The sequence below is a fragment of the Anomaloglossus baeobatrachus genome, chromosome 4 (assembly GCF_048569485.1).
Source record: "Anomaloglossus baeobatrachus isolate aAnoBae1 chromosome 4, aAnoBae1.hap1, whole genome shotgun sequence".
NCBI classification, from domain to species: domain Eukaryota; kingdom Metazoa; phylum Chordata; class Amphibia; order Anura; family Aromobatidae; genus Anomaloglossus; species Anomaloglossus baeobatrachus.
The window spans coordinates 508,702,182-508,730,126 of NC_134356.1; the positions used below are offsets into that span (position 1 = coordinate 508,702,182).

The 27,945-nt window shown below is 50.8% G+C and overlaps 1 protein-coding gene across 1 annotated transcript in view; it reads right to left on the bottom strand.

Annotated features, from left to right (window-relative positions):
• Window positions 1-27,529, bottom strand: part of C4H15orf40 (chromosome 4 C15orf40 homolog) — a 41,519-nt gene extending 13,990 nt beyond the window's left edge. Inside the window, exons 1-2 of the mRNA XM_075342769.1 lie at window positions 27,418-27,529; window positions 10,779-10,905 (exon numbers count right to left, since the gene is read on the bottom strand). Of these exons, the coding sequence (XP_075198884.1) occupies window positions 10,779-10,905; window positions 27,418-27,519 (229 nt within the window). The 5' untranslated portion in view covers window positions 27,520-27,529. The remainder of the gene's footprint in view (window positions 1-10,778; window positions 10,906-27,417) is intronic.
• Between the last annotated feature and the right edge of the window lie 416 nt (window positions 27,530-27,945).

Genomic DNA, 27,945 nt, shown 5'->3' on the forward strand with positions numbered 1-27,945 from the left:
CACTCTGGGCAACAGTGCCAGAGGAGGGAACACATAAGGTAGCCGGAACTGCGACCAATCTTGAACTAAGGCGTCCGCCGCCAGAGCTCGGTGATCGTGAGACCGCGCCATGAAAGCTGGGACCTTGTTGTTGTGCCGGGACGCCATTAGGTCGACGTCCGGCATCCCCCAGCGGCGACAGATCTCCTGAAACACGTCCGGGTGAAGAGACCATTCCCCTGCATCCATACCCTGGCGACTGAGAAAATCTGCTTCCCAGTTGTCCACGCCTGGGATGTGAACTGCGGATATGGTGGATGCCGTGTCTTCCACCCACGTCAGAATCCGCCGGACTTCCTGGAAGGCTTGCCGACTGCGTGTTCCTCCTTGGTGGTTGATGTATGCCACCGCTGTGGAGTTGTCCGACTGAATTCGGATCTGCTTGCCTTCCAGCCACTGCTGGAAGGCTTGTAGGGCAAGATACACTGCTCTGATTTCCAGAACATTGATCTGAAGGGTGGACTCTTGCTGAGTCCACGTACCCTGAGCCCTGTGGTGGAGAAAAACCGCTCCCCACCCTGACAGACTCGCGTCTGTCGTGACCACCGCCCAGGATGGGGGTAGGAAGGACTTTCCCTTTGACAAAGAGGTGGGAAGAAGCCACCACTGAAGAGATTCCTTGGCCGCCTGAGAAAGGGAGACGTTCCTGTCGAGGGACGTCGACTTCCCGTCCCATTGGCGGAGAATGTCCCATTGTAGTGGACGCAGATGAAACTGCGCGAAAGGGACTGCCTCCATTGCTGCTACCATCTTCCCTAGGAAGTGCATGAGGCGTCTCAAGGGGTGTAACTGGTCTTGAAGGAGAGATCGCACCCCTGTCTGTAGTGAACGCTGTTTGTCCAGCGGAAGCTTCACTATCGCTGAGAGAGTATGAAACTCCATGCCAAGATACGTTAGCGATTGGGTCGGGGTCAGATTTGACTTGGAAAAGTTGATGATCCACCCGAAACTCTGGAGAGTCTCCAGCGCAACGTTCAGGCTGTGTTGGCAAGCCTCTTGAGAGGGAGCCTTGACAAGCAGATCGTCTAAGTAAGGGATCACAGAGTGTCCCTGAGAGTGCAGGACTGCTACTACTGCTGCCATGACCTTGGTGAAGGCCCGTGGGGCTGTCGCCAGACCGAAAGGCAGAGCTACGAACTGAAGGTTTTCGTCTCCTATCACGAAGCGTAGAAAACGCTGATGCTCTGGAGCAATCGGCACGTGGAGATAAGCATCCTTGATGTCTATTGATGCTAGGAAATCTCCTTGAGACATTGCGGCGATGACGGAGCGGAGGGATTCCATCCGGAATCGTCTGGTTTTCACGTACTTGTTGAGAAGTTTTAGGTCCAGAACGGGACGGAAAGATCCGTCCTTTTTTGGAACCACAAACAAATTGGAGTAAAAACCGTGACCTTGCTCCTGAAGAGGAACCGGGATCACCACTCCTTCTGCCTTTAGAGTGCACACCGCTTGCAGAAGAGCATCGGCTCGGTCGGGAGGCGGAGACGTTCTGAAGAATCGAGTTGGAGGACGAGAACTGAACTCTATCCTGTATCCGTGGGACAGAATGTCTCTCACCCAACGGTCTTGGACCTGTGGCAGCCAAACGTCGCCAAAGCGGGAGAGCCTGCCACCGACCGAGGATGCGGAGAGAGGAGGCCGAAAGTCATGAGGAAGCCGCCTTGGTAGCGGGTCTTCCGGCTGTCTTTTTTGGGCGTGACTGAGCCCGCCAAGAATCTGAGCTCCTCTGATCCTTTTGAGTCCTTTTGGACGAGGAGAATTGGGACCTGCCCGAGCCTCGAAAGGACCGAAACCCCGACTGTCCCCTCCTCTGTTGGGGTTTGGTTTGTCTGGGCTGAGGTAAGGATGAATCCTTACCCTTGGACTGCTTAATGATTTCATCCAAACGCTCACCAAACAGTCGATCACCAGAAAATGGCAGACTGGTTAAGCACTTTTTGGACGCAGAATCTGCCTTCCATTCCCTTAACCATAAGGCCCTGCGTAGAACCACGGAGTTGGCTGACGCCACTGCCGTACGGCTCGTAGAGTCCAGGACAGCATTAATCGCGTAAGACGCAAATGCAGACATTTGAGAGGTTAAGGATGCCACCTGCGGAACAGATGTACGTGTGACCGTGTCAATCTGTGTAAGACCAGCTGAAATAGCCTGGAGTGCCCATACGGCTGCGAATGCTGGAGCAAACGACGCGCCGATAGCTTCATAGATGGATTTCAACCAGAGCTCCATCTGTCTGTCAGTGGAATCTTTAAGTGCAGCCCCATCCTCCACTGCAACTATGGATCTAGCCGCAAGCCTGGAGATAGGGGGATCCACCTTGGGACACTGGGTCCAGCCTTTGACCACGTCAGGGGGAAAGGGATAACGTGTATCCTTAATCCGTTTGGAGAAACGCTTATCTGGGTAAGCGTGGTGTTTCTGGACTGCCTCTTTAAAGTCAGAATGGTCCAGAAAAGTACTTAATTTACGCTTGGGATACCTGAAATGGAATTTCTCCTGCTGTGAAGCTGACTCCTCCACCGGAGGAGCTGGGGGAGAAATATCCAACATTCTATTGATGGACGCTATAAGATCATTCACTATGGCGTCACCATCAGGCGTATCCAAATTGAGAGCGGTCTCAGGATCAGAATCCTGATCAGCTACCTCCGCCTCATCACACAGAGAGTCCTCCTGCTGGGACCCTGACCAGTGTGATGAAGTCGAGGGCCGCTCATAGCGAGCTCGCTTAGGCTGTCTGGGACTGTCGTCCGTGTCAGAGCCTTCACCCTGGGATGCATGGGACACCCCCGGAGCGCGGAGCTGTTCCAATTGAGGGGGACCAGGGAGCAATGAGTCAACAGTGCCCCTGGTCTGAGTTACTGGTCTAGACTGCAAAGTTTCTAGAATTTTAGTCATAGTCACAGACAATCTATCAGCAAAGACTGCAAACTCTGTCCCCGTCACCTGGACAGTATTCACAGGTGGTTCGCCCTGGGTCACCTCTAGCAGAGGCCCCGGCCGAGCAGTTGCCACAGGGGCCGAGCACTGCACACAGTGGGGATCAGTGGAACCTGCAGGTAGAGTAGCCTCACATGCGGTGCAAGCAGCATAGAAAGCCTGTGCCTTGGCACCCTTGCTTTTTGCGGATGACATGCTGTTGTCTCCTCTGAGCAATATAGGAGGGTATATAGCCAAGAATCACTAGCGACCGTACAGTGCAATGTATAGCATGCAAGCATAAAAATACAAATGTACACTTCGGCACTAAGTGGGGTCAGCACCAGAGGTGCCGCTTACCGCCCGCTCAAACGCGGGTGTGTGGTCGCCAGAATCCCGTGTCTGGGTCTCCCAGAACCTGTCTCCCCTCTCCAGCTCAGACTGCACCACAGGAATGGCTGCCGGCGTTCTGTGAAGAGGGGCGGACCGTGGGCGTGCCGCAGACAAAGTGCGGGAAACTGGTGTCCCACTGTGCCCAGTGTGAGGGCTGGAGTATGTAAATAGACTCCAGCCCTCTGCGCTGACATTCTGTACAGCGTCCCGCCCTTCCCCTGATGGCAGGCCTGGGGGCGGGAACGAAACGAAACTAGGCCGCAAAAGCCGGGGACTCGATTAATAAGCGCGGCCGTCATACATGCACGGCCAGCGCGGAAGTCCAAGGCGCACCACAAGTCCCAGCCGCGCCGCAGCATTTTTTAAACTAACAGCAGCGGCCGGCGCGGCAGTTCGCAATACATAGACTCACTCAGCAGAGCTGTAGTGAGTAGTGGCACCAGCGCGCGCGCTGTTGTCCCCGGCGCACTAACACACTCAGCAATGCTGCAGTGTGTCTGCGTCTGTATGGGGACACAGAGTACCTTGATGTAGCAGGGCCATGTCCCTGACGATACTCAGCTCCATATCCAGCAGATTTTCCAGGGGCTGTGGATGGAGCACGGTCTCAGTGCCTGGAGACCGGTAAAATCCCACTTCACCCAGAGCCCTAAGGGGGATGGGGAAGGATGCAGCATGTGGGCTCCAGCCTCCGTACCCGCAATGGGTACCTCAACCTTAACAAACACCGCCGACAAAAGTGGGGTGAGAAGGGAGCATGCTGGGGGCCCTAGTATGGGCCCTCTTTTCTTCCATCCGACATAGTCAGCAGCTGCTGCTGACTAAACAGTGGAGCTATGCGTGGATGTCTGACCTCCTTCGCACAAAGCATGAAAACTGAGGAGCCCGTGATCCCACGGGGGGTGTATAGGCAGAAGGGGAGGGGCCTTACACTTTTAAGTGTAGTGCTTTGTGTGGCCTCCGGAGGCAGTAGCTATACACCCAATTGTCTGGGTCTCCCAATGGAGCGACAAAGATATTCTCTTTTTCCCTGGAGCAGGAAATAGATGGCAGGAGCAGCACACCACCGATCAAGAGGAGACGCAGAGACAAGCTTACTGAAGTACACAGTAAAAAAAAAAACTGTAAAAAGAAACAAAGACACACATTGTCTTTTGCAAAGTGACAAGCACTAAAGTGCAGAACGGTGGAGGCAGACTGAGAAGCGCGGGCACGAGATTATGGGCAGGTACTTGCTGAGGACAATCACAGCGCCGCCCATAGTCCCGCGCCTGCGCAATCACGTCACCAGCGGTCACACTGTGCACAGTCCCCCGAGAGTTGCACTGGGCATGCGCGGGGGACCTCTGGAGCACTGGGCGGCATCCTTAGCTATGGAAATGAGCGAGAAAAACATAGGACAAAAAAGGGAATAGAAAATAGTCACTTCCCAGAAAAAGCAGGTCTTCATCCCTGCCTAGCCTTAACGTGTTTCTCCTTTCCAATAAAAGGTTCCTCAGGAGGCTTGGGGAGACACAGCAAATCCTGTATGGTGGTGATCCATAGCTGTAAGCATGACATGTTGTTTATCAATAGTATCTATAACGGGGGCTATTGGCACCCATTGTAAGGACATTAACATCAGTGGGTGGTAGAAAATTTGCCTGCGGCTTACCCAGTCCTGTTACATATACATAAGGATTCTGGTGGCTCTTTCTGTGACATCCTAATGTTACAGATTAGTATATGAGCTAAATTGTGCACTATTATTGATTTTTCACTTTTTGTGTGGTTGTACATTTAAATTGTTTTAGGTCAGGGACTATAAAAGACGTGTATATTATATATATATATATATATATATATATATATATATATATATATATATATATGTACATTTTTAGACCCTAACTCCCCTTTCTCTACCTTTTGGGACGGGTCCCCCCTACCCATTTTCCCTCCCCCCCCTTTTTTTTTTTTATTTTTAGGGCGAGGGAAAGGGCTAGTCGACGCAGAACGGGGGCGCCCGGGAACTTAAGCTGTCACACCCTCCGTTGTTAGGTAGGGACACTGATATTATTGAGGGTCATCAGGGCCTCCCCGCCCCCCTCTCTATCCCTTTGTTTTGTATCAACCAATTGAGGGGTTATTTGACCCTGGTTTGTTATCTGTTTGTGTGTCTATGGGGTTATTTTAATAACTATTAATAAAACTTACATTTTAATAAGAGTTTGAGGATTTTTGTGAATCCATTTTTGCACTCTACCCGCATTTTGATTTTTTTCTTGTTAAATTTACTGAAATCAATGATTGGAAGGACTACAAAACACAGGAAAAAAATGCACGAACAACTGACATGTTGACTCTTTTTTTCTGCACCCAAAACTGCAAGGAAAAAAGAAGCAACGTGCGCACAGTGCTTCAGAATTCTCATTGACTTTACTGGCATAAGGATAGACATGCAGATTTGTGTCGCAAAGTGCACTAAAAAATGCATCAAAAACGCACCGTCTGCACAAGGCCTAATACTGTACATCACTGACCACTGCGCCAAGGTTCTTGAGTATCCAGTTCTCAGGATAGCTGGGGCCATAGCGGTACTCAGTTCTCAGGATAGCTGGGGGCCAAGGCTTCAGTACCCAATTCTCAGGATAGCTGGGGGCCAAGGCTTCAGTACCCAATTCTCAGGATAGCTAGGGACCAAGGCTTCAACCCAATTCTCAGGATAGCTGGGGGCCAAGGCTTCAGTACCCAATTCTCAGGATAGCTGGGGGCCAAGGCTTCAGTACCCAATTCTCAGGATAGCTGGGGGCCAAGGCTTCAGTACCCGATTCTCAGGATAGCTGGGGGCCAGGGCTTCAGTACCCGATTCTCAGGATAGCTGGGGGCCAAGGCTTCAGTACCTGATTCTCAGGATAGCTGGGGGCCAAGGCTTCAGTACCTGATTCTCAGGATAGCTGGGGACCAAGGCTTCAGTACCCGATTCTCAGGATAGCTGGGGGCCAAGGCTTCAGTACCCGATTTTCAGGATAGCTGGGGGCCAAGGCTTCAGTACCCGATTCTCAGGATAGCTGGGGGCCCAAGGCTTCAGCACCCGATTCTCAGGATAGCTGGGGGCCAAGGCTTCAGTACCCGATTCTCAGGATAGCTGGGGACCATGGCTTCAGCACCCGATTCTCAGGATAGCTGAGGGCTAGAGCTTTTGGACTTCAGCGATCTGAAAGTTATCCCCTATCCTTTGGATAAAGAATAACTTTTAAGCCTGAAAAAACTCCTTTAAGAATACCAATATAGGAGGTATAACCCTGAACTTTCATTTTTTTTCCTGGTATAACACCCATACATAGGCTATGCTTAAATTGTTATGTCTATTCACAAAAATACTAACCATTAAAAAAAAAAGAAAAAAAAAAGATAAATAAATAAAGAAAAAAAATTGTGAAAAACTGATTAAAACTATCAAAATAAAAAAGCAACTTTAACCAGACCTAGCTATATATTAGGACATTTACACCTGGCTGTGTTGGTGCTAGAGAAAGTTATGTGAGCCCCAACGTCCAGTAAGTTATTTTTACAAGACACTGACTAAAGTAACAAAGATGGTGCTGGAATGCATGTAAATAATTGAATGTGCCATTCTGTGATCTAAGGCTGGAAACACATCTATGCGAGTAAAATCGGTCCGACTGGGCTGAAAAAAACTCGGCTGATTTTAGTTCACGTTAGGTGCGAGTGCAACGCAAGTGCGATGCTTTTTTGCTCGCGTGTGTGTCGCGTTTGCGATGCTAGTTTCATGCAACATCTTAATTATATAAAAGCTATTACACATGTGTCATTTAATTTACCTTTGGGAATGTGATGTCACATTCATCTGTTGAATATTTAATGAGCGAAGTTACTGCCACACTCGCAAATGTGAACGCTGGTGCGCATGTGTGATCCTACTTTTAATCCCCTTCCATAGGAAATCATTGGGACAAATGGTGCGAGAAACTCGGAAAAAAGCAGCATGCTGCGATTTTTTTCTCAGTCCGATTTGGACTGAGAAAAAAAATCGCAGATGAGAGCTGAATCATTCACTAACATGTGTCCGATTCCAATGCGAGTTTTTCTCGCATTGCTCTACTGCGAGAAACTCGCAAGTGAGAAGCAGCCCTAAAGGAAAAACTCTTGCTTGGACAATTAATGGTCCAAGTATCGACTGTCTCCTGAGTAAAGCTTAACAGCCTCATAGGCATAAATGTGGCTAATAAGTTAGTCTCAGGAGACCCTTGGCTGGACTGGAAATTGAACCATGATTGTTGGACATGTGAAACCTGGTCAAGTATGTGCACACGGCGCCCGAGACATCCGTCAAAGTTTTCCTAGGTGAAGCGGCTTCAGGGAAAACCTGGCGGTCGTTCTCCTGAAGCAGCTTCACTGGTGCTTTCACAGTCGATTTAGCTGTGGCTCCACCTCTGATGTCTTTTTTGTCTTTTTCATGTAATTTAAACTATAGCTCTATAAAAGAAGTTCGGAAATTTTGCAACTTTTAACGTTTTCACGGCAGTTTGAAACAGCTTCACCAAAATCTGAATAAGCAGGGCAACATGAGGTGTGGCCAAGCTTGTCCATCCAGTTAATTAAAAGTGCTAGTGAGAAAAAGACCTCGCTTCACCTTGTGTAGGTGCTCTGGAGAAAAACAGTCAGTAAAAATTGAGATAACTCCGGCACACTACTAATTTTCCCATAAGAATCAAGGAGACATGGTAGATTTGAAAAATCTTTTTTCTTTTATTTTGCTTGTGAGGTAGTGAAAAAGGTGCTGTACATAAGTCCGCCGACGTTTCGGCCAATCGGCCTTCCTCAGGTCGGACAAAACTGGAAAGCAGCAGGAGAAGAAGCAAAATAGAGGTAGATATATTAGACCGTATGTACGAACAGTAGGGTGAGCACTGTTGTATGCAGGAACATCACATGTAGTTCTACTGGGAATAGTGACTCACTATAGAGGGGATACCTCTTGTCAATCGGAAACAATAGAATATCGTGGTCCTCTGGTGGCCGTTCTGTGACTACCAGAAAATAGGTATGGAGGGTCACCAAGTTACGTCAAAAATGGCCAGCAACCATTATTCTTAGGCGTTCACAAATCTTGTTATTCCAAAGTAGCTGTAGCTCCAGTAAGCGTTCTAGGATAGGGGCTGGAGAAGGGTATGTGGAATAAGATAGGGCCTGACCCGGGTAGTGACCTATGATTCCAGGTGCTAAGGTATGGGAGAGGGTCCCAGGAGATAGGGGGAATCCGGGCAACTACCGGCGGGTGTCAGAGGTGCTGGGTAGCTGGACCGCGCGTCCTGTTACCCAGCACCTCTGACACCCGCCGGTAGTTGCCCGGATTCCCCCTATCTCCTGGGACCCTCTCCCATACCTTAGCACCTGGAATCATAGGTCACTACCCGGGTCAGGCCCTATCTTATTCCACATACCCTTCTCCAGCCCCTATCCTAGAACGCTTACTGGAGCTACAGCTACTTTGGAATAACAAGATTTGTGAACGCCTAAGAATAATGGTTGCTGGCCATTTTTGACGTAACTTGGTGACCCTCCATACCTATTTTCTGGTAGTCACAGAACGGCCACCAGAGGACCACGATATTCTATTGTTTCCGATTGACAAGAGGTATCCCCTCTATAGTGAGTCACTATTCCCAGTAGAACTACATGTGATGTTCCTGCATACAACAGTGCTCACCCTACTGTTCGTACATACGGTCTAATATATCTACCTCTATTTTGCTTCTTCTCCTGCTGCTTTCCAGTTTTGTCCGACCTGAGGAAGGCCGATTGGCCGAAACGTCGGCGGACTTATGTACAGCACCTTTTTCACTACCTCACAAGCAAAATAAAAGAAAAAAGATTTTTCAAATCTACCATGTCTCCTTGATTCTTATGGGAAAATTAGTAGTGTGCCGGAGTTATCTCAATTAAAAGTGCTGGCATTGTCTACTCCAGAAATGTTACTCTAGCCCAGGGGTCGGGAATCTATGGCTTGCAGACAAATCTTTAATAATAAAAAAAAATACCATATTTTCCAGTTTGTAAGACGCATTTTTTTCCCCTCAAAACTGGGGGAAAAATGGGGGGTGCATCTTACAAACCACATATGGCTTACTCAGGCGGCAGTGGTGGCGCAGAGTCAGCGATACTGAGTGCTCGTTGGGTGTTGCGGCAGCGAGCACCATTGATCTGCGGGCTGCTTTGAATCTTCTGCAGGTGATGAGATCAACTTCAAGAAAATGGCAGCAGAGCGTGTGCGCAGATAGGACTCTGCAGCCATTTTCTTGAAATACATTGCGTCGATCTGCGCATGCGCCGCGGCTATTTTCTTGAAGTTGATCTTATCAACTGCGGGAGATTCAAAGAAACCCACCGGCAGATCAATGGCGCCCGCCACCATGAAACCCCAGTAGCCTGCAGAAGTATCACCGACCCTTTGCACACTGACCCTCTTGAGCCACGACACCCCCTCCTTTGTGCCCGCAGCATCGCCTACCCTGCTACCCTGCCTCCTGGGACCTTCTGAACTGCTCCACCACCGCTTCCCCCCGGTGTGTATGACTCTCACGGAATTACATTTTAAAATATGTGGCGTTCATGGCTCTCTCAGCCAGAAAGGTTCCTGACCCCTGCCCTAACCCCTAACTGGAGTAGTATTTTGGTGCTGCGTATGGTGGCACACTCCACTCAAAAATTGTGCTGAATTCGTTAAGTGACATGCGACTCAATGAATTTGACATCTTAGGGTATGTGCGCACGTTGCTTTTTACCTGCTTTTTTGCTGCTTTTTCTTCTGCGCTGTTTAATGCCAAAATGGATGTGTTCTTCTTGTCAAGCAAAGTCTATGGGAATTTGGGTTTCTTGTTCACACTATGTTGTTCAAAATGCTGCCTTTTTGTGGCAGAACTTTGGTCAAAAACTCAGCTTTGCAGTGCAAAACCCAAATGGCAAAAACAATTGACATGTTGCTTCTTTGAAAAGCTGAGTTTTTGACCAAAGTTCTGCCTCAAAAAGGCAGCATTTTGAACAACATAGTGTGAACAAGAAACCCAAATTCCCATAGACTTTGCTTGAATAGAAGAACACATCCATTTTGGCATTAAACAGCGCAGAAGAAAAAGCAGCAAAAAAGCAGGTAAAAAGCAGGTAAAAAGCAACGTGCGCACATACCCTTATACGGCATAAAGCCAACACGCACTGCAGCCAGTCTTAAGGAATCTACCCCTAAGTGTCCAACCCACAGCCAAGCACCACATGCCAAGAACGCTAGAAAAGGAAGGGGAGATGTTGAATCACTTTAGTAATCAGCAAGTTTCTAGTTTTTCTGAAGCCATACTACCATGTGTATTACATAGCCTAATACAGGGAGCACATATGAAGTATTGGGAATGTACTCAGGTATTACCTGTTACTGCATTCAGTCTAGAACCCGGTTTGGCATGTACAGATATTAACACGGAGCCACTTTTGTCTACTACAACTGGGCCTGTAGGATGGGCGACCTGTGCCAGTTCCTTCTTCTGTCCTTTTCGCTGTAAAGTACAATCACTTTAGTGTGCAGAATTTCAATCTGTACAGATAAAATACAAGATAAGCAGAGGGCCGCATTAGGTGTGTACACAGAAATCATGGGGCCCCACAGCAAAAGTTCTCATTGCCTTCCCCCTCCCAAAAAAAAAAAAAATATTCAGCGGGGTCACTGAAGAGCATATCTCCCTACTTTACAGCACTTACAAAGTAATTTTCCTCCAGTTGAAGCCTCTCGATTCCCCTTTCATTGCAGCCATAAAGTATAATGGCAGCAAAAGTGCCCCAGAAATGCTGTATGACACCCCCATAGTGAATCCCTTCACCACCACAGTACCCGACACACACAGTAGTATGATAAAACTGTAACACCCTCCTCAACTATCCCTGCAAATTATGGTGATCCCCCCCAACACAGTATGATCCCCACACACCTCTTCACACTGTATAATGGCCCTCAGTAACCCACCAAACAGTATAATGGCCCCAACAGAGCCCTCCACACAGTATGAAGGATCCCATACAGGCCCTCCAAATAATATATTGGCCCCCATGTAGCCTTCCATATAGTACAATTGTCTCCACATTGCCTTCCATAAACTATAATGCACCCCATAGTCCTCCATATAGTGTAATGGGCCCCACATGGCCTTCCATATAGTACAATGCCGATACAGTTGAAGGTGTGGTGAAGGGTGGGGCCCTGTGTGAGCATCGGGTTCCTCCCCATGACTCACAGGCCCCCAAAGCAGCCGCGTGGCCTGCTGCAATTGGCAGTACGTCAGTGTCTTCCATGTAAGAGCAGTATATGGGACCCTTGGACTCTAATAGTTCATCATACAGCGCCTCCATTTGTCTCTAACACTACACCAGTAATTGTAAGTCAGGAAATGCAATTAGCCTTATTTAGCTGATTATGTAAAGTAACGCTGCACACAAACATGCACCTACAGTTAGGTCCAGAAATATTTGGACAGTGACACAATTTTCGCGAGTTGGGCTCTGCATGCCACCACATTGGATTTGAAATGAAACCTCTACAACAGAATTCAAGTGCAGATTGTAACGTTTAATTTGAAGGTTTGAACAAAAATATCTGATAGAAATTGTAGGAATTGTACACATTTCTTTACAAACACTCCACATTTTAGGAGGTCAAAAGTAATTGGACAAATAAACCAAACCCAAACAAAATATTTTTATTTTCAATATTTTGTTGCGAATCCTTTGGAGGCAATCACTGCCTTAAGTCTGGAACCCATGGACATCACCAAACGCTGGGTTTCCTCCTTCTTAATGCTTTGCCAGGCCTTTACAGCCGCAGCCTTCAGGTCTTGCTTGTTTGTGGGTCTTTCCGTCTTAAGTCTGGATTTGAGCAAGTGAAATGCATGCTCAATTGGGTTAAGATCTGGTGATTGACTTGGCCATTGCAGAATGTTCCACTTTTTTGCACTCATGAACTCCTGGGTAGCTTTGGCTGTATGCTTGGGGTCATTGTCCATCTGTACTATGAAGCGCCGTCCGATCAACTTTGCGGCATTTGGCTGAATCTGGGCTGAAAGTATATCCCTGTACACTTCAGAATTCATCCGGCTACTCTTGTCTGCTGTTATGTCATCAATAAACACAAGTGACCCAGTGCCATTGAAAGCCATGCATGCCCATGCCATCACGTTGCCTCCACCATGTTTTACAGAGGATGTGGTGTGCCTTGGATCATGTGCCGTTCCCTTTCTTCTCCAAACTTTTTTCATCCCATCATTCTGGTACAGGTTGATCTTTGTCTCATCTGTCCATAGAATACTTTTCCAGAACTGAGCTGGCTTCATGAGGTGTTTTTCAGCAAATTTAACTCTGGCCTGTCTATTTTTGGAATTGATGAATGGTTTGCATCTAGATGTTAACCCTTTGTATTTACTTTCATGGAGTCTTCTCTTTACTGTTGACTTAGAGACAGATACACCTACTTCACTGAGAGTGTTCTGGACTTCAGTTGATGTTGTGAACGGGTTATTCTTCACCAAAGAAAGTATGCGGCGATCATCCACCACTGTTGTCATCCGTGGACGCCCAGGCCTTTTTGAGTTCCCAAGCTCACCAGTCAATTCCTTTTTTCTCAGAATGTACCCGACTGTTGATTTTGCTACTCCAAGCATGTCTGCTATCTCTCTGATGGATTTTTTCTTTTTTTTCAGCCTCAGGATGTTCTGCTTCACCTCAATTGAGAGTTCCTTAGACCGCATGTTGTCTGGTCACAGCAACAGCTTCCAAATGCAAACCACACACCTGTAATCAACCCCAGACCTTTTAACTACTTCATTGATTACAGGTTAACGAGGGAGACGCCTTCAGAGTTAATTGCAGCCCTTAGAGTCCCTTGTCCAATTACTTTTGGTCCCTTGAAAAGAAGGGAATTTTGTTTACTTACCGTAAATTCCTTTTCTTCTAGCTCCTATTGGGAGACCCAGACAATTGGGTGTATAGCTTCTGCCTCCAGAGGCCACACAAAGTATTACACTTTAAAAAGTGTAACCCCTCCCCTCTGCCTATACACCCCCCCGTGCATCACGGGCTCCTCAGTTTTGGTGCAAAAGCAGGAAGGAGGAAACTTATAAATTGGTCTAAGGTAAATTCAATCCGAAGGATGTTTGGAGAACTGAAAACCATGAACCAAAAGAACAATTCAACATGAACAACATGTGTACACAAAAGAACAAACAGCCCGAAGGGAACAGGGGCGGGTGCTGGGTCTCCCAATAGGAGCTAGAAGAAAAGGAATTTACGGTAAGTAAACAAAATTCCCTTCTTCTTTGTCGCTCCATTGGGAGACCCAGACAATTGGGACGTCCAAAAGCAGTCCCTGGGTGGGTAAAAGAATACCTCAATAAAAAGAGCCGAAACGGCCCCCTCTTACAGATGGGCAACCGCCGCCTGAAGGACTTGCCTACCTAGACTGGCATCCGCCGAAGCATAGGTATGCACCTGATAGTGTTTCGTGAAAGTGTGCAGACTAGACCAGGTAGCTGCCTGACACACCTGCTGAGCCGTCGCCCGGTGCCGCAATGCCCAGGACGCACCCACGGCTCTGGTAGAATGGGCTTTCAGCCCTGAAGGAATCGGAAGCCCGGAAGAACGGTAGGCTTCAAAAATCGGTTCCTTGATCCACCGAGCCAAGGTTGACTTGGAAGCCTGCGACCCCTTACGCTGGCCAGCGACAAGGACAAAGAGCGCATCAGAACGGCGCAGTGGCGCCGTGCGAGACACGTAGATCCGGAGTGCTCTCACTAGATCTAACAAATGCAAATCCTTTTCACATTGGTGAATTGGATGAGGGCAAAATGAAGGTAAGGAGATATCCTGATTGAGATGAAAAGAGGACACCACTTTGGGGAGAAAGTCCGGGACCGGACGCAGAACCACCTTATCCTGGTGAAATACCAGGAAGGGGGCTTTGCATGACAGCGCTGCAAGCTCTGACACTCTTCGGAGTGATGTAACTGCCACTAGAAAAGCCACCTTCTGCGAAAGACGTGATAGAGAGACATCCCGCAGCGGCTCAAAAGGTGGTTTCTGAAGAGCCCGTAGAACCCTGTTGAGATCCCAGGGTTCCAGCGGCCGCTTGTAAGGTGGGACTATGTGGCAAACTCCCTGCAGGAACGTGCGGACCTGCGGAAGCCTGGCTAGACGCTTTTGAAAAAACACGGAAAGCGCCGATACTTGTCCCTTGAGAGAGCCGAGAGACAAACCCTTGTCCATTCCGGATTGAAGGAAGGAAAGAAACGTGGGTAAGGCAAACGGCCAGGGGGTAACCCCCTTATCAGAGCACCAGGCTAAGAAGATCCTCCAAGCCCTGTGATAGATCTTGGCTGACGTTGGTTTCCTGGCCTGTCTCATAGTGGCAATGACCTCTTGAGATAACCCTGAGGACGCTAGGAGCCAGGACTCAATGGCCACACAGTCAGGTTGAGGGCCGCAGAATTCAGATGGAAAAATGGCCCTTGAGACAGCAAGTCTGGTCGGTCTGGGAGCGCCCACGGTTGACCTACCGTGAGGTGCCACAGGTCCGGGTACCACGACCTCCTCGGCCAGTCTGGAGCGACGAGGATGGCGCGGCGGCAGTCGGACCTGATCTTGCGCAACACTCTGGGCAGCATTGCCAGAGGAGGGAATACATAAGGCAGTCGAAACTGCGACCAATCCTGAACTAAGGCGTCCGCCGCCAGAGCTCTGTGATCCTGAGACCGTGCCATGAATGCCGGGACTTTGTTGTTGTGCCGAGACGCCATGAGATCGACGTCCGGCGTTCCCCAGCGGCAACAGATCTCTTGAAACACGTCCGGGTGAAGAGACCATTCCCCTGCGTCCATGCCCTGGCGACTGAGAAAGTCTGCTTCCCAGTTTTCTACGCCCGGGATATGAACCGCGGAGATGGTGGAGGCTGTGGCCTCCGCCCACAGCAGAATCCGCCGAACTTCCTGGAAGGCTTGACGACTGCGAGTGCCGCCCTGGTGGTTGATGAACGCGACCGCCGTGGCATTGTCCGACTGTATGCGGATCTGCCTGCCCTCCAGCCACCGATGGAACGCTTTTAGGGCTAGATACACTGCCCTTATCTCCAGAACATTGATCTGAAGGGAGGACTCTGTCGGAGACCAGGTTCCCCGAGCCTTGTGGTGGAGAAAAACCGCTCCCCACCCTGACAGACTCGCGTCCGTCGTGACCACAGCCCAGGATGGGGGCAGGAAAGATTTTCCCTTCGATAGGGAAGTGGGAAGAAGCCACCACTGAAGAGAGGTCTTGGCTGCCAGAGAAAGAGAGACGTTCCTGTCTAAGGACGTCGACCTCTTGTCCCATTTGCGGAGAACGTCCCATTGGAGTGGACGCAGATGAAACTGCGCAAAGGGAACTGCCTCCATTGCTGCCACCATCTTCCCTAGGAAGTGCATGAGGCGCCTCAAGGGGTGTGACTGGGCCCGAAGGAGAGATTGCACCCCTGTTTGCAGCGAAAGCTGTTTGTCCAGCGGTAGCTTGACTATCGCTGAGAGAGTATGAAACTCCATCCCGAGGTAAGTCAGTGATTGGGTCGGAGTCAATTTTGACTTTGGGAAATTGATGATCCACCCGAACCTCTGGAGAGTCTCCAGAGCCACGGTCAGACTGTGTTGACATGCCACCCGGGAGGGTGCCTTGACTAGGAGATCGTCTAAGTACGGGATCACCGAGTGGCCCTGAGAGTGTAGGACTGCCACAACGGATGCCATGACCTTAGTGAAGACCCGTGGGGCTGTCGCCAGGCCGAAAGGCAGTGCCACAAACTGAAGGTGTTCGTCCCCAATGGCGAAACGCAGGAAGCGTTGATGCTCTGGAGCGATCGGCACATGGAGATAGGCATCCCTGATGTCGATTGATGCTAGGAAGTCTCCTTGGGACATCGAAGCGATGACAGAGCGGAGGGATTCCATGCGAAACCGCCTGGTTCTCACATGTCTGTTGAGCAATTTGAGGTCCAAAACGGGACGGAATGAACCGTCCTTTTTTGGTACCACGAACAGGTTGGAGTAAAAACCGCGACCACGTTCCTGAAGGGGAACGGGGATCACAACTCCTTCTGTCTTCAGAGTGTCCACCGCCTGAAAAAGTGCAACGGTTCGCTCGGGGGGCGGAGATGTTCTGAAAAAACGAGTCGGAGGACGAGAGCTGAACTCTATCCTGTAACCGTGAGACAGAATGTCCCTCACCCATCGGTCTTGGACATGTGGCCACCAGGCGTCGCAAAAGCGGGAGAGCCTGCCACCGACCGAGGATGCGGTTTGGGGAGGCCGAAAGTCATGAGGAGGCCGCCTTGGAGACGGTGCCTCCGGCGGTCTTTGGAGGACGTGACTTAGACCGCCATGCAGAAGAGTTTCTCTGGCTCTTCTGTGGCCTGTTGGACGAGGAGGATTGGGACCTGGCTGAGGGCCGAAAGGACCGAAACCTCGCTTGAATTTTTCGTTGCTGAGGTCTCTTTGGTTTGGGCTGGGGTAAGGACGAGTCCTTTCCCTTGGATTGCTTAATAATTTCATCCAATTGTTCGCCAAACAATCGGTCGCCAGAAAAAGGCAAACCGGTCAAGAACTTCTTGGAAGCAGAGTCTGCCTTCCATTCGCGTAGCCACATGGCCCTGCGGACTGCCACCGAATTGGCGGATGCTACCGCTGTACGGCTAGCCGAGTCTAGGACAGCATTCATGGCGTAGGATGAAAATACCGACGGCTGAGAAGTCAAAGACGCTACTTGCGGAGCAGAGGTACGGGTGACCGCATTAATCTCAGACAGACAAGCTGAGATAGCCTGGAGTGCCCACACTGCTGCAAAGGCTGGGGCAAAGGACGCGCCTATGGCTTCATAGATGGATTTCATTAGGAGCTCTATCTGCCTGTCCGTGGCATCCTTGAGCGTTGAACCGTCAGCCACTGCTACTACGGATCTAGCCGCCAGTCTAGACACTGGAGGATCCACCTTGGGACATTGAGCCCAACCCTTAACTACGTCAGAGGGGAAGGGGTAACGTGTGTCATTAAGGCGTTTAGTAAAGCGCTTGTCCGGGAAAGCCCTGTGCTTCTGGACAGCATCTCTGAAGTTCGAGTGATCGAAGAAAGCACTCCGAGTACGTTTGGGAAACCTAAACTGGTGCTTCTCCTGCTGTGCGGCCGACTCCTCTATATGTGGAGTTGGGGGAGAAAGATCTAGCACCTGGTTGATGGACGCTATAAGGTCATTTACTATGGCGTCCCCTTCAGGTGTATCAAGATTGAGAGCAACGTCAGGGTCAGAGTCCTGGGCTGCGACCTCCGCCTCATCCTCTAGAGAGTCCTCAAGCTGAGACCCCGAACAGTGTGATGAAGTCGGGGAAGATTCTAAGCGAGCCCGCTTAGCCGGTCTGGGACTGCGGTCCGTGCCGGAGTCCTCCACGTAATAACTAGAGGCCACCCCAGGAGCACGCTTCGTCGCAGACCGAGAGGGGCCTGGGGGCGATCCCGCAGTGCCCGGGGCCTGTGTAAGGGCCGGTCTGGACTGCAAAGCTTCTAGTATCTTAGCAGACCATTTGTCCATAGACTGAGCCATGGATTGTGAAAGTGACTCAGAGAGTTTCTCAGCAAAAGCTGCAAACTCTGTCCCTGCCGCCTGGACAGGGGAAGCCGGCGGTTCTTCCTGGGCCGAGGGTCCCACCAGTGCCCCAGGCTCCGGCTGAGCGAGTGCCACAGGGCCCGAGCATTGCTCACAGTGAGGGTAGGTGGAACCTGCAGGTAGCATAGCCGCACAAGAGGTACAGGTTGCAAAATAACCCTGTGTCTTGGCACCCTTGCTCCTTGTGAACGACATCCTGTTGTCTCCCAGGAGAGTGATCACTGAGGGATATATAGCCACAAGCTAACAGTATAGCCGAACCGAGAAAATGTATACAAATATAATATATATATATACAGTTCGGCACTCTAGGGGGCGCAGCACCGGGTGACCGGTGTGGCTTACCGACCGCACAAGCGGTGTGTGGCCACCAGATTCCCTGCCTCGGGTCTCCCAGAGATGCAGCCAGAAGTCCTCCACCGGCAGAATGTGCTTAAAACATGGCTGTCGGCGTTCACAGGGGAGGAGGGAGCCGTGGGCGTAACTACAAAAGTGCGGGAATCTGGTGCCCCAGAGTGATTAGTGAGGGGGGCGGAGGACAGCTAAGTGTGCTCCAGCCCTCACTGTCGGCGTTATACCGACCGTCCCGCCCTTACCCCTGACTGGCAGGCCCGGGGGCGGGAGTTTAAGGCACTAGGCCGCAAAAGCCGGGGACTAAAGTTAAAACCGCGGCCGGCAAGCAGGCGCGGTCGGCGCGGTAGTCCCGGTCTCATACCAACACCGCAGTCGCTGCAGCGTATGAGGCCAAGGTGCTCCATGCACCGTCCCCAAGGGGACACAGAGTACCTGTAGATGCAGGGCCCTGTCCCTGATGATACTCAGTCTCCTGTCCGTCAGAATCCCACAGGGGCTGCGGAGGGAGCCCGGTCCCAGTGCCTGGATGACCGGATAGGATCCCACTTCTCCCAGAGCCCCTAAGGGATGGGGAAGGAAAACGGCATGTGGCTCCAGCCTGTGTACCCGCAATGGGTACCTCAACCTTAACAACACCGCCGACTTAGTGGGGTGAGAAGGGAGCATGCCGGGAGCCCTGTTAGGGCCCTCTTTTCTTCCATCCGATACAATCAGCAGCTGCTGCTGACTAAAATGGGAGCATGAGTGCATGTGTGCCTCCTTCAACACAAAGCATAAAACTGAGGAGCCCGTGATGCACGGGGGGGTGTATAGGCAGAGGGGAGGGGTTACACTTTTTAAAGTGTAATACTTTGTGTGGCCTCCGGAGGCAGAAGCTATACACCCAATTGTCTGGGTCTCCCAATGGAGCGACAAAGAAAGAGGAGGCTATGCATTACAGAGCTATGATTCCTAAACCCTTTCTCCGATTTGGATGTGAAAACTCTCATATTGCAGCTGGGAGTGTGCACTTTCAGCCCATATTATATATATAATTGTGTTTCTGTACATGTTTTTGTAAACAGCTAAAATAACAAAACTTGTGTCACTGTCCAAATATTTCTGGCCCTGACTGTAGATATTTCTTTATCCTCCAACTGTTCAAGATAATCCCACTCTCTAAACACAGGTCAGACAAGAGAGCCCTTAAGGTACCGTCACACGAAGCAACATCGCTAGCAACATTGCTGCTGAGGCACGACTTTTGTGACGTAACAGCGATGTTGCTAGCGATGTTGCTGTGTGTGACATCCAGCAACAACCTGGCCCCTGCTGTGAGGTCGCTGGTTGCTGCTGAATGTCCTGGGCCATTTTTTAGTTGTTGCTCTCCCGCTGTGAAGCGCACATCGCTGTGTGTGACAGCGACAGAGCAACAACTGAATGTGCAGGCAGCAGGGAGCCAGCTTCTGCGGACGCTGGTAACCAAGGTAAATATCGGGTAACCAAGAAGCCTTTTCCTTGGTTACCCGATATTTACCTTCGTTACCAGTGTCCGCCGCTCTCACGCTGTCAGTGCCGGCTCCTGCTCTCTGCACACGTAGCTGGAGTACACAATGGGTAATTAACCCGATGTGTACTCTGGCTAGGAGTCCAGGGAGCCAGCGCTAAGCGGTGTGCGCTGGTAACCAAGGTAAATATCGGGTTGGTTACCCGATATTTACCTTAGTTACCAAGCGCAGCATCGCTTCCACGCGTCACTCCTGGCTGGGGGCTGGTCACTGGTTGCTGGTGAGATCTGCCTGTGTGACAGCTCACCAGCAACCCGTGTAGCGACGCTCCAGTGATCCCTGCCAGGTCAGGTTGCTGGTGGGATCAATGGAGCGTCGCTTAGTGTGACAGTACCTTTACTCATAGAAATTTGACCAAAAACTCACCCGACACATGTAAAAGGCTGCGGTACCACGTGTTGGCCAGATCAAGGCAGAGGTCTTGCTGTAAAGGCTTGTGCGCACGTTGCGTAATTTCATGCGTTTACGCAGCGTTCTGCACCGCAGCGTAAGCGTCCTGCGTCCCCAACACAATCTATAAAGATTGTGCATAATCCGTGTGCACAATGCTTTTTTGAATGCCGCAATTTGAGTGTCAAAAATTTGACAAAATCTCTGCGTTTAAAAATGCAGCATGTCAATTAATTAGTGCGCTGGGAGAGGCAGCATCCAGAGTGCATGAAATCGGGATTTATTCTGCAGAAACACTGCATCCATTATGCAGTGTTTCTGCAGTGATTTGAATCGCACAAGAGCTGTCAAATCACTGCAGAAATTTCGGCAGTGACACAACGCAACGTGCGCACGAGCCCTAAAGCTGCTGCCTCAAGTCACTGCAGATTCCACTGATTCATTAGAAATTGTGAAGTGAACAATAATATTATGCAAGTGTCGCACCAAGCCTTAGGCGGGCTTTGCACGTTGCGACATCGCAAGCCGATGTTGCGAAGTCGCATGCGATAGTCCCCGCCCGCGTCGCAGGTACGATATCGTGTGATAGCTGGTGTAGCGAAAATTATCGCTACGCCAGCTTCACATGCACTCACCTGCCCTGCGACTGTCGCTCTGGCCGGCGACTGGCCTCCTTCCTAAGGGGGCGGGTCGTGCGGCGTCATAGCGACATGACGCGGCAGGCGGCCAATAGCGGCGGAGATGAGCAGGATGTAAACATCCCGCCCACCTCCTTCCTTCCACATATCCTACGGAAGCCACCGGGACGCCGGTAGGAGATGTTCCTCGCTCCTGCGACTTCACACACAGCGATGTGTGCTGCCGCAGGAGCGAGGAACAACATCGGACCGTCGCGTCAGCGTAATTATGGATTACGCCGACGCTGCACCGATGATACGATTACGACGATTTTGCGCTCGTTAATCGTATCATCTAGGCTTTTCACACTACGATGTCGCATGCGATGCCGGATGTGCGTCACTTTCAATTTGACCCCACCGACATCGCACCTGCGATGTCGTAGTGTGCAAAGCCCGCCTTAATCTGTCTACCAATCACAATGATTGTAGAATGTAATCAGCATCTAAAAAGCTACCGCAGATCTCTACCATAGGGTAAACGAAGGTAATATTTGGGGAAGATCAGAAGAGACAAGGGTTAAGGCCACTTTACACATAGAGATAAATCTGTGGCAGATCTGTGGTTGCAGTGAAATTGTGGACAATCAGTGCCAGGTTTGTGGCTGTGTACAAATGGAACAATATGTCCATGATTTCACTGCAACCAGAGATCTGCCAAAGATTTATTTCTGCGTGTAAAGTGGCCTTTAGTTCTATCCTGCAAAATATCTGTGGGAGTAAATAGCCAAATCAGAGCAGTTTCACCATTTGCGGCATTAGGGTGATTGGTCAGAAGTCGATGAGAAAATCCAGCTGTAACAGATCCCCTTTAACCAATGAAGACACCCCCAACCCATGAACTCACACAGGGTGCCGTGGATGTTATTAGCTTTACTCCCTCTCAGACAAGACAGCAATTTACTACCTAAGGCTGGAAATACACTTATGCGTGTAAAATCGGTCCGAGTTGCATGATAAAAAGTCGGACGATTTAAGTTCACGTTATGATCAGTGTGCAATGCAACTGCACTGCGATCCTGGGATTTTTCTCATGCTTGCAGTCCGTGTGCAATGCGTGTTTGATGCGTAAGGGATCCGTTTTTACTATGTCATCTGCCATTCAGCTCTGCTACATGGCCGCTGACAGCAGACACAGACAGAGCCGTGTAGCAGAGCTGAATGGCCGCTGACAGCAGACACAGACGGAGCCGCACGATCAGAATGAAGTCGGGTGAACTTCACCCGACTTCATTGTCATCCTGCGGCTCTGTCTGTGTGGCATGGCCCCTGATTTTCGGTCACCGGTGAAGGTCTCGCCGGTGACCGCAAATCCCCTGAGTGACCGCAGTGAGCCGCGCGATCAGCGGTGCCGTCACTGAGGTTACCCGTGGCCACAGCTGAAGTCCTCCCGCTGAGATCTGTGGCCGCAGGTAACCTGAGTGACGTCATCGCTGATAGCGCGGCTCACTTCAGTCGCTGCGGGGAGCTCACAGAGAGCGGTCGTGGTCTGTGACCGCTCTCTGTCAGCTTCCGATGTAGCAGAGCTGACAGCGTCGAGGGACCTCTGTGGATTACGTCGGACATGGAAGGGTATTTGGGGACTTGAATAAAGTGGTGAACGAGGGTTGTTTTTTTGTTATTTATTTAAAATAAAGGATTTTTTGGTGTATGTCTTCATTTTCTTAAACTTACAGGTTAATCATGGAAGGTATCTCGGGGAGACGCCTGCCATGATTAATCTAGGACTTAGTGGCAGCTATGGGCTGCTGCCATTAACTCCTTATTACCTCGATTGCCACCGCACCAGGGCAATTCGGGATGGCCGGGTACAGTCCCGGAACTGTCGCATTTAATGGATGCGGCTATTCCGGGCGGCTGCTGGCTGATATTGTTAGGGTGGTTGGCTCCCCATAACATGGGGCTCCCCATCCTGACAATACTAGCCTTCAGGCGTGTGGCTTTACCCTGGCTGGTTTTAAAATTGGGGGGGACCGCACGCCGTTTTTTTTTAATTATTTATTTATTTTACTGCATGATATAGACCTGCCCACCGGCAGCTGTGATTGGTTGCAGCTGTCACTCATCGTGGGGGCGTGTCTGTCTGCAACCAATCATAGGCGCCGGTGGGCGGGTAAAGCAGGGAATACGAGATTGAATAATGAGCCGCCGGCTTTTTCAAAAGAGGAGAAGCCACTGGAGCAGTGTGAACGCCGTGCAGCGCCGTGCTGGTGATCGGTGAGTATGAGAGAGGGGGGGAAAGGAATAGACCAACATGGACAGAGAGAGAGACCGACAGAGAGAGAGACCAACAAAGAGAGAATAGAGACCGAGAGGGAGAGACCGACTGACAGAGGTAGAGATTGACCGACATTGTGAGACCTCACTCATTTCCAGTGTTTTGTGAAACATGCGATAAATGTATTTAGAAAAACGAATGTCACTAGGATGGATGGTGTGAGTGCCGTCCGTGTGACATCCGTTTATTTACCCGCTCCCATAGAGTTGCATTGGAGAGACTCGCGCGAGAAACTCTCCAAAATGCAGCATGCTGCGATTTTTTTTTTTTTCTCAGCATTGCACTACTGCGAGAAAATCGCAAGTGAGAAGCCGGCCTAAATACTAGCAAGGAACCTTTCTAACAGGGGCGTAACTACCAAGGTCGCAATTGCGACCGGGCCCAGGAGGTTAGGGGCCCGCGGCCGCCCAGCAGATCAGCAGCAAGTTCCTTTCTGTGAGAGAGGAGCTGCGCTGTTCTACCGCAGACGACGCGGCGCTGCGGCCGCTATATGACCCAGTCGCTGCCGCTGACACCGGGCTCCCCTGCCTGGTATCAGGGGTGGCGTCACCGCGCACTGCTTTGATATTGCATAGAGCGTCCGGCGCCGCTCTATGCATCGTCAGTCTTCCCCCGTGCCTGCGTGGTGACATCACTCCTGTGTGACTGCTGTGTGTGGTGAAAACACACAGCACAGGAGGACGCCGACCGGAGCCACGGGGGAACGAGGACAGAAGTGAGGACGAGCAGCGGTGAAACAAGTAGAAGGAAAAAAGAGGTGAGTACTTGTTTTTTATAAATGAGTGAGTACACGGGGAGGCTGGCTGCAGGACACATGGAGGCCCTGGGGGGGCTGGCTGCATGACACATGGAGGCCCTGGGGGGGCTGGCTGCATGACACATGGAGGCCCTGGGGGGGCTGGCTGCATGACACATGGAGGCCCTGGGGGGGCTGGCTGCATGACACATGGAGGCCCTGGGGGGGCTGGCTGCATGACACATGGAGGCCCTGGGGGGGCTGGCTGCATGACACATGGAGGCCTGGGGATGGGGGGCTGCATGACTCATGGAGGCCTGAGAAGGAGCTGGCTGTATGACACATGGAGACCCTGGGGGGCTTGCTGCATGACACATGGAGGCCCTGGCTGCATGATACATGGAGATCTATGGGGCTGCATGATACATGGAGGTCTATGGGGATGCATTATACATTGATGTCTATGGGGCTGCATAATAAACATGAAGGACACCTTATACATTGACTATATGGGTGCATTATACATGGAGCAGTATGGGGCTGCATAATACAATATGAAGGTTATGGGGCTGCATTGTAATACATATAGGACTATGGGGGCTACATTATAATATATGGAGGAATATGGAGACTACTTTATACATGGGGGTGCGTTATAAAATATGGAGGACTGTGGTGCAGTATAATATATGAAGGGTTATGTGGGACCCTTTATACTATATGAAAGGCTATGTGGGGGCCACTATAGTATTTGGAGAACTATATACGAGGGGGGACAAAGATACAAGCATGGGATGGGAATGTTTTGTGCTGAGGGAAAAAGGCTCTTTCCCTCAGCACCCAGCTTTCCCATGCTCTGCTGTACATCTCTCAGCACCCAGCTTTCCCATGCTCTGATATGGGAAAGCTGGGTGCTGAGGGAAAGAGCCAAGTGTCAGCATCATTATACTGTACCCCGAGTGTCAGTGTCATTATCCCGTACCCTAAGTGTCGTGTACGTGGAGGGGGGCCCCGGTCCAAATTTTGCACAAGGGCTCATCAAACTCTACGCCACTGCTTTCTAACGTAACTGGATTCTAAAAAATGGGCAATCCCTTTAAAAGGAATCTGTCACCAGGTTTTTGTTACCTCATCTTAGAGCTGTATAATTTAGGAGGAAAAAAAATCCTTATACCCACAATGTATGACTTAGTTTACTGGGTGCAGCAGTTGTGATACAATTAGTTTTTAGATATAGCAGCGCTCAGGAAGCTAACCCCATACCCAGCACCCTTGTGTACATTATATATTTTACACACGTGTGAGCCGAGACTCGGTGCAAATCGCAGCATGCTGCGACTGCACCGAGAGCACAATTCGTGAGGAGAAAAAACGGGACAGAGGAAACAGTCTCATTGTTTAACACTGGTGCAAGTGGAATCCGATTTTTTTTTTATCGGATCGCACTCGCACCAGGAAATCGCAGATGGAAAAGTGCCTTTAAAGCCCCACTCCAGCAGTGAAATAAAAAAAATAATCTGGCATGCTGCTTTAAAGGGAATCTGTCACCAGGTTTTTGCTGCTCCATCTGAGAGCAGCATAATGTAGAGACAGAGACCCTGATTCCAGTAATGTCACTTACTGAGCTGTTTGCTGTCATTTTGATAAAATCAATGTTTTCTCTGCTGCAGATCTAGCAGTTATACAGAGCTCATGAATATACTGGACTACCTGCAGCACACCAAGTAGTCCTCCAATGATAATCTACTGCTGATTAATAAGTGATTTTATCAAAACTACACTAAGCAGCCCAGTAAGTGACAAATCGCTGGAATCAGGGTCTCTTTCCCTACGTTATGCTGCTCTCAGATTAGGTGGCAAAAATCTGGTGACAGATTCCCTTTAAATGTGGATGTATGAGGGCTTATGTGGTACATTCCTGATATAGAGCAACATCTGCACTGGTACAAAGGGGCATGTTATCCAGTCACATGAAGCATGCCTGACATAACGGGGTTGACCACATTTAAAAATAAAAGTGGCATATGACTGCACAAGCAGACCCCAAACCTGCTACAGAAGAGGCACCCAGCCTCCTACAGAAGAGGCACCCAGCCTCCTACAGAAGGGACTCCCAGCCTCCTACAGAAGGGACTCCCAGCCTCCTACAGAAGGGACTCCCAGCCTCCTACAGAAGGGACTCCCAGCCTCCTACAGAAGAGGCACCCAGCCTCCTACAGAAGAGGCACCCAGCCTCCTACAGAAGGGACTCCTAGCCTCCTACAGAAGGGACTCCTAGCCTCCTACAGAAGGGACTCCCAGCCTCCTACAGAAGGGTCTAGATTCCTAAAGAAAGGTCCAGCCTCCTGCAGAGAAGCCCAGTCTCTTATAGGGGGGGCCCAGCTTCCTGCAGAGAACCCCAGTCTCTTATAGGGGGGGCCCAGCCTCCAGCACAGGAGCCCAGTCTCTTATAGGGGGCCCCAGCCTCCTGCAGAGGAGCCCAGTCTCTTATAGGGGGGCCCAGCCTCCTGCAGAGGAGCCCAGTCTCTTATAGGGGGGCCCAGCCTCCTGCAGAGGAGCCCAGTCTCTTATAGGGGGGCCCAGCCTCCTGCAGAGGAGCCCAGTCTCTTATAGGGGGGCCCAGCCTCCTGCAGAGGAGCCCAGTCTCTTATAGGGGGGCCCAGCCACCTGCAGAGGAGCCCAGTCTCTTATAGGGGGGCCCAGCCACCTGCAGAGGAGCCCAGTCTCTTATAGGGGGGCCCAGCCACCTGCAGAGGAGCCCTGTCCCTTATAGGGGGGCCCAGCCACCTGCAGAGGAGCCCAGTCTCTTATAGGGGGGCCCGGCCACCTGCAGAGGAGCCCTGTCCCTTATAGGGGGGCCCAGCCACCTGCAGAGGAGCCCAGTCTCTTATAGGGGGGCCCAGCCACCTGCAGAGGAGCCCAGTCTCTTATAGGGGGGCCCAGCCACCTGCAGAGGAGCCCAGTCTCTTATAGGGGGGCCCAGCCACCTGCAGAGGAGCCCAGTCTCTTATAGGGGTGCCCAGCCTCCTGCAGAGGAGCCCAGTCTCTTATAGGGGGGCCCGGCCACCTGCAGAGGAGCCCTGTCCCTTATAGGGGGGCCCAGCCACCTGCAGAGGAGCCCTGTCCCTTATAGGGGGGCCCAGCCACCTGCAGAGGAGCCCAGTCTCTTATAGGGGGGCCCAGCCACCTGCAGAGGAGCCCAGTCTCTTATAGGGGTGCCCAGCCTCCTGCAGAGGTTCCCCTTATTGCACAACATTCCCGCCTCTATAAATGAAATAGAAGATAGAAGACGGAGCATAGCGCGGCCTGCGCCCGGGGAGGAGCGGGGCTGGAGTAGCCGCCTTTCCCGGAGCGGCTGCAGCAGTCACCTCTTTGCTTTCCTTCCTGGGCGGCATAGTGTGTGCGGGAGCAGCCGCGGCCCTGAGAGCAGCAGACACACCGGCAGCAGCGCCGCGGCCCCGGAGCAGCATGGAGACGCTCCCAGCCGCTGGGTGGCGCTGTCCGCCCGGCTGTCTGCAGAGGGGCGGAGGACGAGGCGTCCATACTGTGCGCCGGCAGAGAAATGTCCCCAGAACATGAGAAGACAATGCCGGAGTGTACTCTGCTGTGTCCTGACAGGAGAGGAGCCGGGCAGAAATGTTGCTGCTAAATATAAAAACAGTGACTTGTTTTCGCTGGGCAACAACAGCATCTTCATTGTGTGTACATACAGGCCAGTTCACACTACGAAAATAATCATTAATCGTTTAACCTTTTCCCGACTTGTCGATTTTTAATTTTTGCCCTTTAATTTTTTCCACCAAGAGCCTTAACTTTCCTATTTTTCCGTCCACACAGCTGTTGTACTTTTCAATGATCATCCTCCTCCTCCTCCTCCTCCTCCTCCTCCTCCTCCT